At 37.7% G+C, this 17,456-nt stretch overlaps 1 protein-coding gene across 1 annotated transcript; it reads right to left on the minus strand.

The window, feature by feature from the left end:
• Positions 1-7,934: 7,934 nt before the first annotated feature.
• On the minus strand, positions 7,935-17,232 carry Lnp1 (leukemia NUP98 fusion partner 1). Its single transcript, XM_047565393.1, has 3 exons — positions 17,000-17,232; positions 10,521-10,751; positions 7,935-8,436 (listed from the first exon to the last, which is right to left on the minus strand). The coding sequence occupies exons 1-3, from the start codon at positions 17,153-17,155 to the stop codon at positions 8,287-8,289; spliced, it is 537 nt and encodes a 178-aa protein (XP_047421349.1). The 5' UTR covers positions 17,156-17,232; the 3' UTR covers positions 7,935-8,286.
• Positions 17,233-17,456: the final 224 nt, after the last annotated feature.

Here is a 17,456-nt window from a genome sequence, read left to right on the forward strand (position 1 = left end):
GAAACAATCGGAAAAATTAACAAAATAAATACTTGGTTCTTTGAAAAAAAAAAACAAAATTGATAAACCCTTAGCCATACTAACAAAGAGAAAGAGGGAGAAAACTCAAATTACTAAAATTCAGAATGAACAAGGAAATATCACAACAGACACGAGTGAAATACAAAACATAATTAGAAGCTATTTTGAAAATCTATACTCCAACAAAAAAGAAAACCTCAAAGACATCAACAAGTTTCTAGAGACATATGAATTACAAAAACTGAATGAGGAGGACATACACAACTTAAATAAATCAATTTCAAGCAATGAAATAGAAGAGGTCATCAAAAGCCTACCAACAAAGAAAAGTCCGGGACCAGATGGGTTCGCAGCCGAGTTCTACAAAACCTTTAAAGAAGAGATCATTCCAATACTCCTCAAAGTATTCCATGAAACAGAAGAGGAGGGAACCCTCCCAAACTCGTTCTATGAAGCCAATATCACCCTGATACCTAAACCAGACAGAGACACATCGAGGAAAGAAAATTTCAGAACAATATCCTTAATGAACATCAACACAAAAATTCTCAACAAAATTTTAGTAAATCGCATACAAAAATATATTAAAAAGATAGTGCACCACGATCAGGTGGGTTTTATCCCAGGGATGCAAGGTTGGTTCAACATCCAGAAATCAATAAATGTCATTCACTATATCAATAGACTTAAAGTTAAGAATCACATGATTATTTCAATAGATGCAGAAAAAGCATTCGATAAAACACAGCATCCCTTCATGCTCAAAACACTAGAAAAAATTGGGGTAGTGGGAACATTCCTTAACATTATAAAGGACATCTATGCTAAGCCCATGGCCAATATCATTCTAAATGGTGAAAAACTGAAAGCATTCCCCCTAAAAACTGGAACAAGGCAGGGATGCCCTCTTTCACCACTTCTATTCAACATTGTCCTTAAGACTCTAGCCAGAGCAATTAGACAAACCAAAGAAATTAAAGGGATATGAATAGGAAAAGAAGAACTCAAACTATCCCTGTTCGCTGATGACATGATTATATATTTAGAGGAACCTGGAAATTCCACCAGAAAACTTTTAGAACTCATAAGTAAATTCAGTAAAGTAGCAGGTTACAAGATCAATACTCATAAATCTAATGCATTTTTATACATAAGTGATGAATCTTCAGAAAGAGAAATTAGGAAAACTACCCCATTCACAATAGCATCGAAAAAAATAAAATACTTGGGAATCAATCTCACAAAAGAGGTGAAAGACCTCTACAATGAGAACTACAGAACACTAAAGAAAGAAATTAAAGAAAACCTTAGAAGATGGAAAGATCTCCCATGTTCTTGGATAGGAAGAATTAATATTGTCAAAATGGCCATACTACCAAAAGTGCTATACAGATTCAATGCAATTCCAATTAAAATCCCAGTGATGTACCTTACAGAAATAGAGCAAGCAATTATAAAATTCATCTGGAAGAATAAAAAACCCAGAATAGCTAAAGCAATCCTCAGTAGAAAGAGCGAAGCAGGGGGTATCGCAATACCAGATCTTCAACTCTACTACAAAGCAATAGTAACAAAAACGGCATGGTATTGGTACCAAAATAGACAGGTAGATCAATGGTACAGAATAGAGGACATGGACACAAACCCAAAGAAATACAATTTTCTCAGACTAGACAAAGTGTCCAAAAATATGCAATGGAAAAAAGATAGCCTCTTCAACAAATGGTGCTGGGAAAACTGGAAAACCACATGCAACAGAATGAAATTAAACTCCTATCTCTCACCCTACACAAAACTCAACTCAAAATGGATCAAGGACCTCGGAATCAGACCAGAGACCCTGCATCTTATAGAAGAAAAAGTAGGTCCAAATCTTCAACTTGTTGGCTTAGGATCAGACTTCCTTAACAGGACTCCCATAGCACAAGAAATAAAAGCAAGAATCAACAACTGGGATAGATTCAAACTAAAAAGCTTTCTCTCAGCAAAGGAAACTCTCAGTAATGTGAAGAGAGAGCCTACAGAGTGGGAGAATATCTTTGCCAACCATACTTCAGATAGAGCGCTAATTTCCAGAATCTATAAAGAACTCAAAAAACTCTACACGAAGAATACAAATAATCCAATCAACAAATGGGCTAAGGAAATGAACAGACACTTCACAGAAGAAGATGTACAAGCAATCAACAGATATATGAAAAAATGTTCAACATCTCTAGTAATAAGAGAAATGCAAATCAAAACTACCCTAAGATTCCATCTCACCCCAATTAGAATGGTGAATATCAAGAACACAAGCAACAATAGGTGTTGGAGAGGATGTGGGGAAAAAGGTACACTTGTACATTGCTGGTGGGGTTGCAAATTAGTGCAGCCACTCTGGAAAGCAGTGTGGAGATTCCTCAGAAAGCCTGGAATGGAACCACCATTTGACCCAGCTATCCCACTCCTTGGCCTATACACAAAGGACTTAAAATCAGCATACTACAGAGATACAGCCACATCAATGTTCATAGCTGCTCAATTCACCAAGCCAGATTGTGGAACCAACCTAGATGCCCTTCAGTTGATGAATGGATAAAGAAACTGTGGCACATATATACAATGGAATATTACTCCACAATGAAGAATGATAAAATTATGGCATTTGCAGGCAAATGGATGAAACTGGAGAATATCATGCTAAGTGAGATAAGCCAATCTCAAAAAACTAAAGGACGAATGATCTCGCTGATAAGCGGATGATGACACATAATGGGGGGTGGGAGGGGTTAGCGTTAGGGTTAGGGTTAGGTTTAGGGGTAGGGATAAGGAGGGTGGTAAGAATGGAGGAAAGAAGGACTGTATAGAGGGAAAAGAGTGGTGGGAGGGGTCGGGAGGAAGGGAAAAAAATAATGAATCAAACATCATTGCCCTATGTAAATTTATGATTACACAAATGGTATGCCTTGACTCCATGTACAAATAGAGAAACAAAATGTATACCATTTGTATACAATAATAAAAAAAAAGAAAAAAAAGGGGGAAATTCAAATGCAGAGGGTAGTATATAATGTCAAAAAGTTTTAAATTAAATAGTAGATTCATAAAATTCTGTGACTTTTATGATGCCTTCCCCTTGGGGGACAAAGTATTTTTCATCCTTTTTGCTTGCAGAGAAATGGATTGAACAATGTAGATTTAAGATCATTTACTGATTAGGTGTTTAGAGGTTTTTTAAATGAAGATAAGAAAAACTAGGAATCAAGTTAATTATTGTACATTGATCTATGGATCCTGAACATTTTATCTCTTTTGGAACACGATGGTGTAACTTGCTGGTTGTTGTGTACACAACAAGTGTTGTATAGAAACATGACAGGGAGAAGGAGGACAAAAAAATTAGAACCCATATGAATTTGAATCCAGGTATACAGAGCCACCTGAGAAAGTTCTTAACATTTATTTTTCTTCTTGAGAGATTTAAAAAATATTCTTAAGTAGCACCTGGTAATGTTCTGCATATGAATCATTTATTTATTCATTCAACCAGTATTTATTAAGTGTTGACCATGCACCAGAAAGTACTATCAGTTTAGGGAATAGACTCTTTAGGGTTGGAATGAATGATATTCAAAATAGTTAACCAAGCCTGTCTGACATTGCACTACAGTCTGACTTCACAGGTGTCTACAGGCCTGACAATAATACCTAGTCATCCCTGGTGTTAGTGCCCTTGGAGAGGTAGGGAAGAAACCAAGATGAGTATATATGTCTCTTGCCCTCAAGAGGCTTATGGTTTAACAGAGGAAATAAACCGAATAGACACATAAGTGAAATACAAAATAGCCCTTCGACAAACTTTTATTCTTAGGGAATTATTTTCTGTGGCATATTAAAGAAATTAGATGCTAGACTTACATTCACTCATCATCCCCTTCAATCCTTATCTTCAATTCAGCATAATTCAATCACCTGCCCCATTCCCATGCATTAAACATCAGGGGTAATGACATAAAAAAAAAAAAAAAAGAATTCACAGCTTAGATAGGAAGACAGACATGTTGCGAAACTGTCATACTATATGATAAAACTTACATGAGATACACTGCATTACAGAAGAGGACATGAACATGCAAGAACATTTGTACTTGGAGAAGAAAAGAAGGAAAAAAGAAGGGTGGGAGGGAGGGCAGGAGGAGGATAAACTTTACTTAAAATTCATAAGCCAATTAACCCCAAATAACACCTTGGACTTATCAAATTCCAATACATTTTAAAGGTAAATAAAACCTAAAAAGTAAATTCAAGAGACCTAAAAAAAGAGGATTAAGAGTTACCAGGGTATATATAGATCACTGCTGTCTCGTAGAAATAAAATGTGAGGTGCATATGTAATTATTAATTTTATAGTAGCCTCCTTTATCAAAGAAAAAAGATAAAATTAATTTTAATAATTTATTTTGAGTTATATAAAAATATTTATCGTTTCTTTCATCAAAAACAAGTGAGATGTCAAGGATCTGATATCCCATAGTAGCTATGAGAATGGATGGAACTGGGTAAATCCAAGTGACATTTAGATGCAAAATAGGCAGAAGTGATGGTTAACTGGATGTAGAATCAGAGAAGCGGAGTGGAAGTAGCTTTAAACCCAAGTAGGTGCATACTTGAGATATCATTAAGTGATGCATCCATCAAAATGGGGAGCACAGGGGAAAATAAAGAACAGTCGGGGCAAGTGTGATACTTTGAATCTGAACTTGTGTGTGAAAGGCTTGATTTCCCCAGCTGGAGGTACTATTGAAGGTGGTAGAAACGTAGGCAGTGGGCTAAGTTGGCCTTCGTAGGTCACTGGAAGCATGTGCATGAAAGGTGTATTGGGACCTCCCCCAACTCTGCTCCTTTTTCTCTACTTTGCAGCTGCTGTAAAGTGAGAAGTTTGCTCTGCCACATGCTCCCCACCCTGATGTTTTACCTCCCACAAGCCCAAAGTGACAGGGCCAAGAGACCATGAACTAAAACCTCTGAAATGGTGAGTCTAAAATAATACTTGCCTCTCTCTGTTGGTCTATTGCAGACATTTTGTCACAGTGATAGAAATCTGACTAACACAGCAAGAAATAAAAGTTTGCTTTTAAAAGATGAGTTTGAGATGCCATGAAGCTTACAAATGATTATATGTTCCAGGGACAGTTAATTTATGAGCGTAGTGCTCAGGAGATATCTACCCCAGAGGGCTTGATGGGAATCATCAGTACATATGTAGCTGATCCCATGGGAAACTTTGAGATTGACAAAAGAGAACGAAGAGAGTAAGACAAATGCCGAGGCAGAGAACAGAAGAAAACTACTACTTAAGACATAAGGATCCTTCACCAAAGACTGAGAGGGATCAGAGAGGCACAAGGAAACCCAGGAGAATATAATCCTCAATAATCAAAGAAAGAACTTCAAGACGAAGTCAAGTATGCTTCCAGATGCTTCCAGAAAGTCAAGCAAGGAAAGTCAAGCAGGGAAAGTACAGTGATGTTTTTGCAAAATTTGACCATTAGGAGGTCATGAGTGACTTTGAAGAGAACAGTTTCTACAGAGTAAGGATAAAAATCACATTGCAGCAGACTTCAAATTGACAGGGTGGGTTAGGTTGTACTTCAGTGAGAATGTTTGCCTAGATAGAATGTTTTTCAATTCCCAGCACCAAAAAAAAAAAAAAAAAAAAAAAAAAATAGCTAAGGTGGTATCTATTGCATAAAAAGAATGGTATTCGTTGGTATGAGGAAAGGTTTTTATGATGTCAGAGGCTATTGAAAAGGAGCCTTAGAAATTATTCAATAAACTATTTCATTGATCTGAGAAGATGTTAATCATGTATTAACTAAAAAGAGACATAACTGTAAAAAAGTGTTTTATATAGAAGTATGTACATGTGAACACACAGATGACATTCTGGAAGAACTTACACCAAGATATTAACCACATTTATCTCCAAGTAGGTAGACTAACAGAATTTGAATTTTATTCTTTTTCTTAATCTGAATTTTTGATTGTAAAAGGCAGTGTTTTGTGACATAGAAATGACAAAAAAAAAACTAGACATTTCATTTTCAGGGTGTCCCCTTGCCTCTACATACTATGGTCTTGAATGTGTGTTGAAAATGACTTTATTCCAGTTTGATGAAACATTTGTAAAATTCCTAATCATGAGTTGTTCACGAATGGGAATTTTCCACAGGTATCCAGGTTGGAGTAGAAGGTGGTTACTGACTCACTCAGTCATCCACTGGGCCAGAGACTCACCTAAGCCTCTAACTTTTCACCTCTCCCCACACCTCTTCAGAAACCAAAGTAGAGGAGGAAACTGTCCCCAGATTTGAAACATGGCTATCTAGTCTGCAAAGTACTCAAAGCCAGGGCAGAGAAACAACTTTCTTACCCATGAATTCTGCACAGGGAGGACCACTCCCATCCTCCTAGTCAGTGGTGGCAATGGACAGGAAAAAGTCACCATATCATAGTCTGCACTCATATTTCATTATATGTATGAAAAAGCATAAAGGTCACATGGAAATATCAGTCCAGAATGAATGCAGGTACAGTTTGTATAGAAATCAAAATGATTCCAGTCAAGATAATTGGTAATTTACTTTTCTTGTACTATTTTTTTCTTAGGACTCTTACCTTTCCCTCTTCTTTCTACTGTCTATGTAAAGGTTAGTGTCTTGCAGTAGCAATCAATGACAGTACTAGTTATGAGTAGTATATGTGGGAGATTTTCTTCTTTACAAAATGGGAGAATCGAGTTACCCATGGGTATTTGAAGATCCGAGACAAAGAATAAACAGGCTAAGTATGAGAGTTCCTGTCCCTTCTTTGTGGGGGTGTGGAGAATGGTAACAGAATATGGTCTTATAAAGTAAAACCTAGAGCACATAACTGACCTCAAGTAATCAGTCTTCAATACGCTCATGTATTCAAAATTTTAACCTATCCACTCCTGCTTTTCTCACTACCATCTCGTCATTCGCATACACATCACACATTAAGTCACACCCACTTCTTAGGAGAAATGGAGGTCCTGTATGAGGAGCATGAGCTTTGGCATCAAAGTGAAAGACTGGCTCTGGCCCTGACCTTGCCACCACATCTGCAGACTACACAACTTTTCTATACTGCACTTTTCTCAAGCAGAAGATAAAGAGAAGAATAGATCTGTGATGGTTAATATTTAGTGTCGACTTGACTGGATTGAGGGATACCCAAATCCCAGCAAAGCATTACTTCTGGGTGTACCTGTGCAGGTGTTTCTGGAGGTCATTGGCATTTGAGTCACTGGACTGAGTGGGGAGGAGGATCTGCCCTCACCCAATGTGAGTGGGCACCGTCCAATTGGCTGAAGACCCTGATAAACAAACAGGAAAAGGAAAAGCAATTTCTCTGTAGCTGGGACATCCTTCTTCTCAAGCCCTTTGACACCAACTCCAGGTTCTCCAGCTCGTGGCATCAGAGACCTGCACAACCCCCCGTCCACAGGTTCTCATGACTTCAGCCTTGGCACAAAAAGTGAGAAGTTCCACCAGCAGCTTCCCTGTTTCTGAGGCCTTTGGACCTGGCCTGAGCCACAGTACTCACTTCCCTGGTTCTCCAGCTCGCAGACAGTCCATCATGGAACTTCTCAGCCTCTGTAATCATGTGAGCCAATTCCCCAAATACATTCATCTCAGATAGTTCACTCGATATATCCTGTCTCTCTGGAGAACCCTGACTAACACAAGGTCCCACTTCAGAGTGGAAAAGATTATTTTAGGTAATACATTAAAGCATTCATGGTAACACTTGGCATGCTAATTACCAGTTTTCCTTAAATGATGGCCATTAGACATACTTACATAATTACTTCTAAAAGGAAGTAAACCTGAAGAGTCACACCAATGACTTTTATTTAAGATGAATTGCAAGGTTGTCATGGAAGAAGAGTTGGTGAAGGTGTGTGGGTAGCTTGTTAAAATCTTCTTTTGCATTTTCAGAAATTACTTTATTCTATTAAAATACCTTTTATTCTTTTATTCCCATGAAAAGGCAAGAAAGCAGATTACACTTGAGTAAGATGCCACAAGCAGTTGGAGGGTGACGCAAGTCGTCTTGAGGAGCCCCCGTTCCAACCGCCCACCTCTGTCACTCAGCATCTGGGATGCCCTTTTACGGCTGCCATCCTGCCCTCCTGAAATGGTAAACTGGGCTCAAAACAACCAGTGGCATCTGTCATGGTGATGTAGAAATAAAGGACTACTTGGACCCTTTTTCAACCAGGGGGGTCACGGATGCCTTTTGGTGTTCTTCCTTGGCTGAGCTCCTTCTGTCCTCTAGCTTCTTGCGGGATCTTATCTCCATCCTCAGACATTCTTTCTCATTTCTCTCCTTTCTGCTCTCAGGTCCCTGAAAGAGAAGGGTCAGGAAAGGGAAGAGATATACCAGCAGCTCCATGCTGAGCCCCTTCCCATTCCTCCCAACAGCCAGACATGAGAAAAGCCCTGATCCTGTAGTGGATGTGCAGTTCTTAGTGTCTAGTAACAAATCAGCATAACCCCAATCATCATATTGTGGAAGATTTTAGTCATAAAGAGAAGGAATACAGGGTCTTGAGTATCACTGTTGGTCTGAGAAGGATGCCAACCTGCGCATGATCATGCCTCTTGTGCTCCAACATGCCAAAGCTAAAGAATGTAAATTAATAGTGTCCCAGAGTTTTTTTTTTTAATAAGGAAAACAAGGGTGCACGTGGAATGATTCTAACTTCCCTGTGTTCATTCCCCTATATTATATTCATATTAGGGTTTGCACTAAATTTTAATATGAGGATTGTGTGAAAAATAAAGTGTTGAGAAATAACATCCAGCCAGGTTAGCATTCCCCAATAAGTTGCCCATGGGATAGGTTTTGGGGGTCCACATTTTTTCACTGATTTATTGAACACCACAGTGTTGTTGTAAGATTAGAAGATACAGTACTAAATGGAGAGACTACCTTCTAGGTATTCCAACGAGGTGGTGAGGGGAGATAGACCATCGGGCTAAATATGATAAGGCTAAAGATGATAAATGAAATTGTAACTACAATAGGGTGATGCGATATGTGATAGGGAACTATGAAGAAGGGAGATTTTTTAAAAATATTTTAGTTGTAGATGGACACAATATCTCTATCCTTTTATTCATTTATGTTTATATATATATATATATATATTTTTTTTTTTTAGTTGTAGATGGACAAAATACCATTATTTTGTATCCATTTATTTTTATGTGGTGCTGAGGATTGAACCCAGTGCCTCACACGTGCTAGACAAGTGCTCTATCACTGAACCACACCCTCAGTCCCTTATTCATTTATTTTTATGTGATCCTAAGGATGGAACCCAGTGACCCACATGTGCTTGCAAGCACTCCACACTGAGCTTGCTACATCCCCAGCCCAAAAAAAGGGAAATTCTTCAATTTTGATGGTCAGGGAGTTCCTTTGAAAGGAATTACTGTGCAAAAATAACTTTGATAAATGTGGTCATGATATCTATGTATGCTTCTATTAAAAAAAAAACAAATAGGTAATCCCAGCAGCTCTGGAGGCTGAGGCAGGAGGATCGCAAGTTCAAAGCCAGCCTCAGCAAAAATGAGGCACTAATTGACTCAGTGAGACCCTGTCTCTAAATAAAATACAAAATTGGACTGGGGAAGTGAAAGAATTAACATTGTTGGACATGATTAGGCTGCAAAAACAGTTTCTGGCTCTTTTCAATGCTCAGATATGTGAAAATTTAAATCAACATATTAGTATTCATTTGGTCCCCAAACAAAAGATGATGTGGTCAATTCTCCCTATCGGTGGGGTTAATATCTGTGGATCCAACCAACTGAGGATAAAAAATAACCAGAAAACAAAATGGTGTCTGTACTGAATATGTAGTACAGACCTTATTTTTCTTGTTATTATTCCCTAATCAATATAACAACTATTTACATAGCATTTACATTGTATTCAGTTTTATAAGAAAACTAGAGATAATTTAAAGTATATGGCAGAATGTAAAGTATATGGATAAAAAGTATATGGAGGTTATATGCAAATAATACTCCATGTTGCATAAGGGACTTTAACATTCCTATATTTTGGTATCCTTTGAATGGGGTGCTAGAGAAAATACCTTAGAGAATAATTATATACATTTTAAAATTCAGTGGCAAACCCCATTGTTTATTTTACCTACCTTTAGAAAAGTGTGTGGATTGTTATATCAGAAAAATTTTAAAGGAATATGTTTTAAAATTTTAATTTTATACTAACAAATTTTATAATATACTCCTTAAAATTGATATAAAATACTCAATTTTAAATTAGTTATGATAAACTCGGCATTGTTTTCATAGATTACCAAGCTGTAATTTGTGCTCCTTCAACTTGAGGATGACAAAACCTCTGGGTTTCCTTCCCAGGTGGCTTAAATGTGCCCTAGCTCTGTTACATACCAAAGAGACAGAGCGTTTGGTTTTAATGCACAGTTGCTGTTCAAAGGACTCTGAAAACTCCTGAATTTTGGAATGAGAACTTCCTTTTGATTCCAGTGACTCCTTGAGTGATCCATCCACTGAGCATTTCCTGTAATACCGCATGTGAGTGCAGTTTCGGAATTTCTGATCCTCATGAGAATGCCTTCGAGGTTGGTGGTCACATGATGTCATTCTGGGAAGCATAGGAAACTGGGGATATATAATTAAAATTTGTATAATAAAGAGAGAATGTACAATATTAGCATAGCCACAGGATGCCCATAAACTAACTACTAATAAACATATCTAATATTTAACTGAAATTTTTATTTTCTTGATCAGTAAGATTTTTCTCCTAGAATGAAACAGCAGAATCAACTGGTTAAACTATTAAATAGGATAACCCAAGACCAGTTTAATTGCTTGCCACTCTACCAATGATTTTTAAACATTTCTAGTTAAGCCATAAACATATTTAAAACTCCATAACGAATGTTTGTGTAATTTCTAAGTAAAAGAAAAATGGAAGAGTTATAAGAAAAAATAGAATTTATATTAAAAAGTTAATGTGTATCAAAAGCAACATAAAATTAAGCATTAGACAAAAACTAAAAAACAGTGACTATATTATTGTTTAATAAATATCTTGAATATAAGTACATCTCACACACAGAGATCAAATAACACAATGACAACAATGTTAAAATCACAAGTGGAAAAGCAGCAGAACATAGAAAGTCCCTATGTAACTTTTGCATCAGGATACTGGTCTTCATTTTGCCAAATGCTGTGCATTTTTCGGTCTTTGTCTTGATCATTGACTGGTGTTCAACATAGTGGCCCATAGGGGTTGCTAGAAACACTTTTTCCTTGCTTCTGTCACTGCACCCTCTTGTTTTCCCTTTGATCTTTCTGCTAGAGTGATTTAAACATTTTTGTTTACTTCTTCATTCTCCAAGTATAAAAAATTTATACATTCAGGGATTTTAATCTGGAATGCACAGGATGGCAAGCCAAAGGTACACCCAAAGAGAAAGGTAAGAAAATATTTTATTAGCAAAAAGGGAGAAATTCATGTAAGTTGTTTAGATACCAAGTCCATCATTGGTCTTCTAGACCAGGAGGGAGGCAGTAGCTTATTGGTGGAGGTGCCATTGCAGGGTAAGTGTCTTGTCTGAATTTTAGTTAAAGAATGTTAAAGATAAACTATGTTTCAGAAATGTGTGTCTGTGAGATGTGCCAAGCATGTTGGGTATGAAGGTTCTCTGGTTGTTGTTTGTTGTTTTGTTTTGTTTTTTGAGGAAGTCCTTGAAATAGTTCTTATCTCACACAGGCAGAGCATGAACTCCCACCCTCATGCTTCCCCAGCTCCAAATTTTGTCCAGGTGTGACAGAGGAACTTCATCTTGGAATCAACAATTTTCTTAGAGATTTGGGAGGCGAAGGGGTGGATGAGGCTGTGGCTGGGAGGGTCGCCCAGGTTAGTGCCTGTGCTGGGCAGTAGGGTGGACGCGCTGACTAAAGAAAGACCAGGGATGCCATGTCACTGAAAGGGTGGGGTGACACCAAATGAGGTACAAAATGAAAAGGTGACCAGGTATGAGTTTGGGAAGATGGGAAGCCATGGGTGCATTAATAGACAGAAATAATGAGGAAGTAAACAAGCCATTCAGCCAGCTCTCTGGTCCTAGCTCTCTGGTGCCTCTTCTTATAATGTCACCGATCCATCAGATCAGGACCCAACCCTCATGATTTCATCTAACCTTAGGTATCTCCCCAAAGCCCCACCTCTAAAAACATGACATTGAGGATTAGGGCTTCAACATATTAATCTGGGAAGCATGTTCCAAATGAAAACCTTTCATATAAAATCACCAACTATCTTCTCATTGTAATGTAAGAGAAACATTAAAGATAGTGAAGGCCGTGCTGTCGGATAGGAGGGATAACTTACAGTGTTCAATAGCACAGTAGGATAACTGTCTTTGACAACAATTAAATTTTATATTTCAAAATAGCTAGTACAGAGGATCTTTAATGTTCCTAACACAATGAAATGATACACATTTGAGGGAATGTTTATGTCACGTAATCTTATATGGTCAGTATACATTGTGTGCATGTATTAAAATAACACACTCTTACCCCATAAATTCATACAATTTTTTTCATGGTACTAGAAATTGAACCCAGGGCCTCATACATAATAAGAATATGCTCTACCACTGAACTGTACTCCCAGACTATTCAATTATTAAGTCAATTAAAAGTAAAAGAATATATTTTAAAAACAATAATGAGGGAAAGATAAAATGAAAAACTCTAGAACTTTAGGCAGTAATTAACTAAAAGCAACTGGAAAAAACTTTTCAAGTTTAAACATCAGTGACTAATAATAATAAGAGGTAGCAGGCACTGTCCTGAGCACTTTCTATACATTCCTCATTGGATCTTCACAATACAATTGTCATACTACTGTTGTCATCAATTTCACTTAAATATGGGGAATTTGAGGCAGAGAGAGGTTAAGCAATTTGCTTATGCTTATCAGAGTCATGGTACCAGTACATGAAGAATGTGGGACATTGGCTACCAAGTCCTGCTCTTAACTCTATCAGAGTTCTATACCAGCTCCTCCATATTAGCACCTTGTAAAAGACAGAAAAGTCTATACAACATTAATCTAAAAGCTCCCCCAGAGAAATGTCGCTGAAATCCCATTGTTACTTAAGGACTAAAGTAGTGCTTTGTTAAAATTAAATATAAATATATCCATGTGCAGTGGTGCAGGCCTGTGGTCCCAGATACTCAGGAGGCTGAGGTGGGAGGAATACTTGAACCTAGGAGTTCAAGGTTGGCCTGGGCAACACAGCAAGACCCTGTATCTTAAAAGCAAAAAGTTAAATACAAGTCTAATCTGGAATACAAGAAGCCACTCACTATCAAGTATAAAATGCTATAGTATGCCTTCTCTCTCCAGGTTTGTGAGAAATTCTTTAAAGTGGCCAACTCATCCCTATAGCAAACAACTGCAAAGGAACCACTCCTATAGTGACATACTGTAGAAATGAGAATGTGTAGCCACCTCAGGTCAATCAGGGATGAAAATTAAAATTAAAAATATCTTTCACTGCTTTAAATTGAGACTGTGGAGGGAGAGATTATTAAATGGGGAAGTACAATTTAAAAAAAAAAAAGAAGCAATCTTGAATGTAGGTAGAGACTTATTTTGTTTCCCCTCAAATTATTCCATGTGGGCAAGCACAGGCTATAACTACCCTGGAGCTCAAAGCAGCACTGAGAGGGTCTGTTTGAAGTTGCCAAGCCCCAGGCCAATGAACTCAGCTTCTCCTCAAAGAGCTCTTTCTTTTGGCATAAACCTCCCTTACACCAGCAATGTTCAAAGAACCAGGTTAAGCTGAAGGAGGCAATGACTAGAAAGGTGAATTGACTAAGGTATTAAAACTGCATTTCCAGTATGGAGATTCCTCAGAAAACTTGGAATGGAACGACCATTTGACCCAGCTATCCCACTCCTTGGCCTATATTCAAAGGACTTAAAATCAGCATACTACAGAGATGCAGCCACATCAATGTTCATAGCTGCTCAATTCACAATAGCCAGATTGTGGAACCAACCTAGATGTCCTTCAATTGATGAATGGATAAAGAAACTGTGGTATATATATACACACACACACACACACACACACACACACACACAGTGGAATATTACTCAGTCATAAAGAATAACAAAATTATGGCATTTGCAGGCAAATGGATGAAACTGGAGAATATTATGCTAAGTGAGATAAGCCAATCTCAAAAAACCAAAGGACGAATGATCTCGCTGATAAGCAGATGATGACACATAATGGGGGGTGGGAGGGGGGCAAGAGTGGAGGAAGGAGGGACTATATAGAGGGAAAAGAGGGGTGGGAGGAGTGGGGGAAAGGAAAAAATAACAGAATGAATCAAACACCATTACCCTATGTAAATGTATGATTACACAAATGGTATGCCTTTACTTCATGTACAACCAGAGAAACATGTATCCCATTTATTTACAATAAAATTTTTTAAAAAACTGCATTTCCAATGAGCAAAATGAATAAATGATATGGAAATGTTTACTTAGGTTTTGTATTTGTGTGATGAAAGAGAGGGAAAGCAGATATATTCAATAGCCAAGAGAGAATTCACATTAATTTTTTGTCCACCTAGGACAACAGGACAAAAAAGCAAGATTTCTTTATTCACTTTAAATCAACAATCACAGACAAAAATGGTGTTCTTCGAGAAGGACTAAACTTTACCCCTTGTTACAATACTTCATTCTGTCAATTGGTATTTTTCACTAGATTAAAACTTACACAGGCTTGGGGATCGTGTATGTCTTCTTTTACCCTATAATCCCATTGTATCTGGCACGATGCCTGGCATATAGTGAGGGCTCAATAAATATGTTAAATGAATTAATGCTGATCATGAGACTAATAAAGACACATTAGAAAACACATTTAAAACAGGCAAGAAGGGAGAAGCTCTTTGCTTCCTATGAATGTGATATTAATAGGTATAATATCAATAGATTAATATTTAGAAAGGGAATGACCTTAGATTGAAGCAATGGCCACAGAAGAAAAAAGAAAAGTAACTGTTTCTTTTCAAGTTATTTTTCATTGAGCTCAAAGTAAAACACAAAAATTGAAAACTGAATTTTTCTCAGATCTCCAAAACAAGAAAAATTTAAGCACATTTAGAGATACAAAAAGATAAATATCCAAGTACAGATTCAGTTTACAAATGCATAGCATTCTGTAGATAGGAAAAGCAGAATCAGACTCCCTGTTTTCCAGGATTTTGTGCATACCACCTCTGTCTCCTCTTATTTGTGTTCTATGCTTCTATGTTCTCTTCTCTATTCAGATTGTAATTTTTTTCCATATTTTGTCGCACTAAATAAACATATACATGTTAGGCTGATAATTATAAAATTCATTGTTGACTCAGATATTCAAAACATATTAAGATAAATGAGCAAAGATGTTTAATGGACACTATTTGGAAACATTATACAAACAAAATCTGCTATTTCCTAAGAGCATAAGGCAAACAATATTGCAAACTAAAGTGAATTCTCTAAATAGGGTGTATTATCTGAGTTAAAATTTGATAGGTGCTAAAGTTTATTCCAGACATTTTATTTTGTAAACCATGTTTCTTCCTTTATTTTTGTTTCTCCTGTGGCTATAAGGCACTGTTGTGATAAAGAGTAAATCATAGTTTTTCCCTTTATGCCTGTTCTCACATCTAGAAACTAAAGTCTCTCCATACTCCTGTCTCACATGTTATGGACAGCTTGCTAGGTGTGGAACATTTAATTATATTTAGATTAAATGAAAGCATTAAATGAAAGTATATTGTTTATAACAGAATCAGGGAAAGTTAAAGCTGGAAGATTTTTCAGAGAGCACCCAATTCAATATTCTTCACTTAAGGAAACGGAAGCACAAAGACATGCTGACACTTGCCCTTTGGCCCTCAAATATGCGTTTGGTAGGAGGTCTCAAAAAGGTCTCATTTCCAAGTTATTGACCACTGGCACCAAAAGAGGTCCTGTGCACATATTAATACAACTCAGTCATCATGCATCTTGGAATCCTGAAACTAAAATTAAATCAAGTAAATTTACCCCTAAATGTATGGTTCTGGGGATGGCAGAAGCAGGGGTTAGGGAGCAGTCTCTGGAGCTGGAATTCTAAGTGACTTGGAAAGAGAAACTGTATTATTGCTGTGTAACAGTGAGGCAGAGGACGTACGTGTCTACTGTGGAGTCTTACAGCACCACAGAGGGCAGAGACACCTGCCCACTCTGATACCTGTTTTGAGCCCACACCTGGCTAGGCCACCCAACCCCCTCGAAGCAGCTTCCCTGCTAACCCCTCATTTACCAGATACCTGGTTCTCTGCCTAGGCCTGGGAAAACAGGGCTGAGGACAGGGGTTTTGGGCTCCTGCTCTTGTGAGAAAACCAAATGGAAACCACCAGAAAAAGTATATCACATATATCAATGGCAGTGATTTGTTACATGGAACCCCAGCACCTCAGAGGTCATGGCACCAAATAGGGGAGTTACTTTTTGTTTTTCAAAGTGACTAGTAGACATCACATGTTGATTGACAGTGTTACATAGACTAATTATAACATCAAGTTTCTCTTCCTTTGCCTTGAATTCTGTCACGCAGTGGGTTTTTGTCAGGCTTATCAGGAGCTCTGAAGAGCAGTGAAAGATATCTTAGATCACTATTACCAAATAGATAAAAATCAGGTCACTTAAATAACAAGATGAAATGATAAAAGGGATTTTTGTGGGTATGAATAAAGATTCGAAAAATTCTCTAAGAGAAATCCCCTCCCCATTCCACCTCTCCCCTGGGTCCATGATAACGACTCACTGGGCAGGGCAGGGAGGTTTTCCTGTAGCTGGCATCTTGTGGTCGGTGGTGTTCCCGGAGTCCTCTGTCATCCTCCTCTCTCCAGCTGTGACCCCAGAAGCTGCTCATCCATTTGGCAAAAGACACATCATCATCCTCATCATCTTTGTGCTCCATTTAAAGATGATTCAAAACATGGAAGTCCTGTCCCTAAATCCAACAGAGAGAAATATCACCTAACAGGGCTGACTTGAAACCCAGGATCTCCCCCAAAAGACAAAACGAAGCTGGTATTTTTAAATGGTCTCTGATAATGGCATCCTTAAAGGAGAAAGGTTTACTAACAACCACTTCATCATCAGGCAGCCTTGGGCAATGTCTATTTATAAATTGTGCAGCCCACACTCCCCTCCCCCTCGTCTTTTTTAATTGAGAGGCTTTTAATCCTCCCATTGCTGGGGTTTGTGCCTCTCAGCCT

The sequence above is a fragment of the Sciurus carolinensis genome, chromosome 9, assembly GCF_902686445.1.
Source record: "Sciurus carolinensis chromosome 9, mSciCar1.2, whole genome shotgun sequence".
Classification (NCBI taxonomy): domain Eukaryota; kingdom Metazoa; phylum Chordata; class Mammalia; order Rodentia; family Sciuridae; genus Sciurus; species Sciurus carolinensis.

Bases quoted from the DNA above. Each gene is read 5' to 3' on its own strand.
- Lnp1 (XM_047565393.1), bottom strand. From the start codon at position 17,155: ATGGAGCACAAAGATGATGAGGATGATGATGTGTCTTTTGCCAAATGG. The intron at 10,752-16,999 runs GTGAGTCGTTAT...ATATATCCCCAG, and splicing joins AAACCTCCCTGCCCTGCCCA to TTTCCTATGCTTCCCAGAAT. The intron at 8,437-10,520 runs GTATGTAACAGA...CTTCTCTTTCAG, and splicing joins CCAAACGCTCTGTCTCTTTG to GGACCTGAGAGCAGAAAGGA.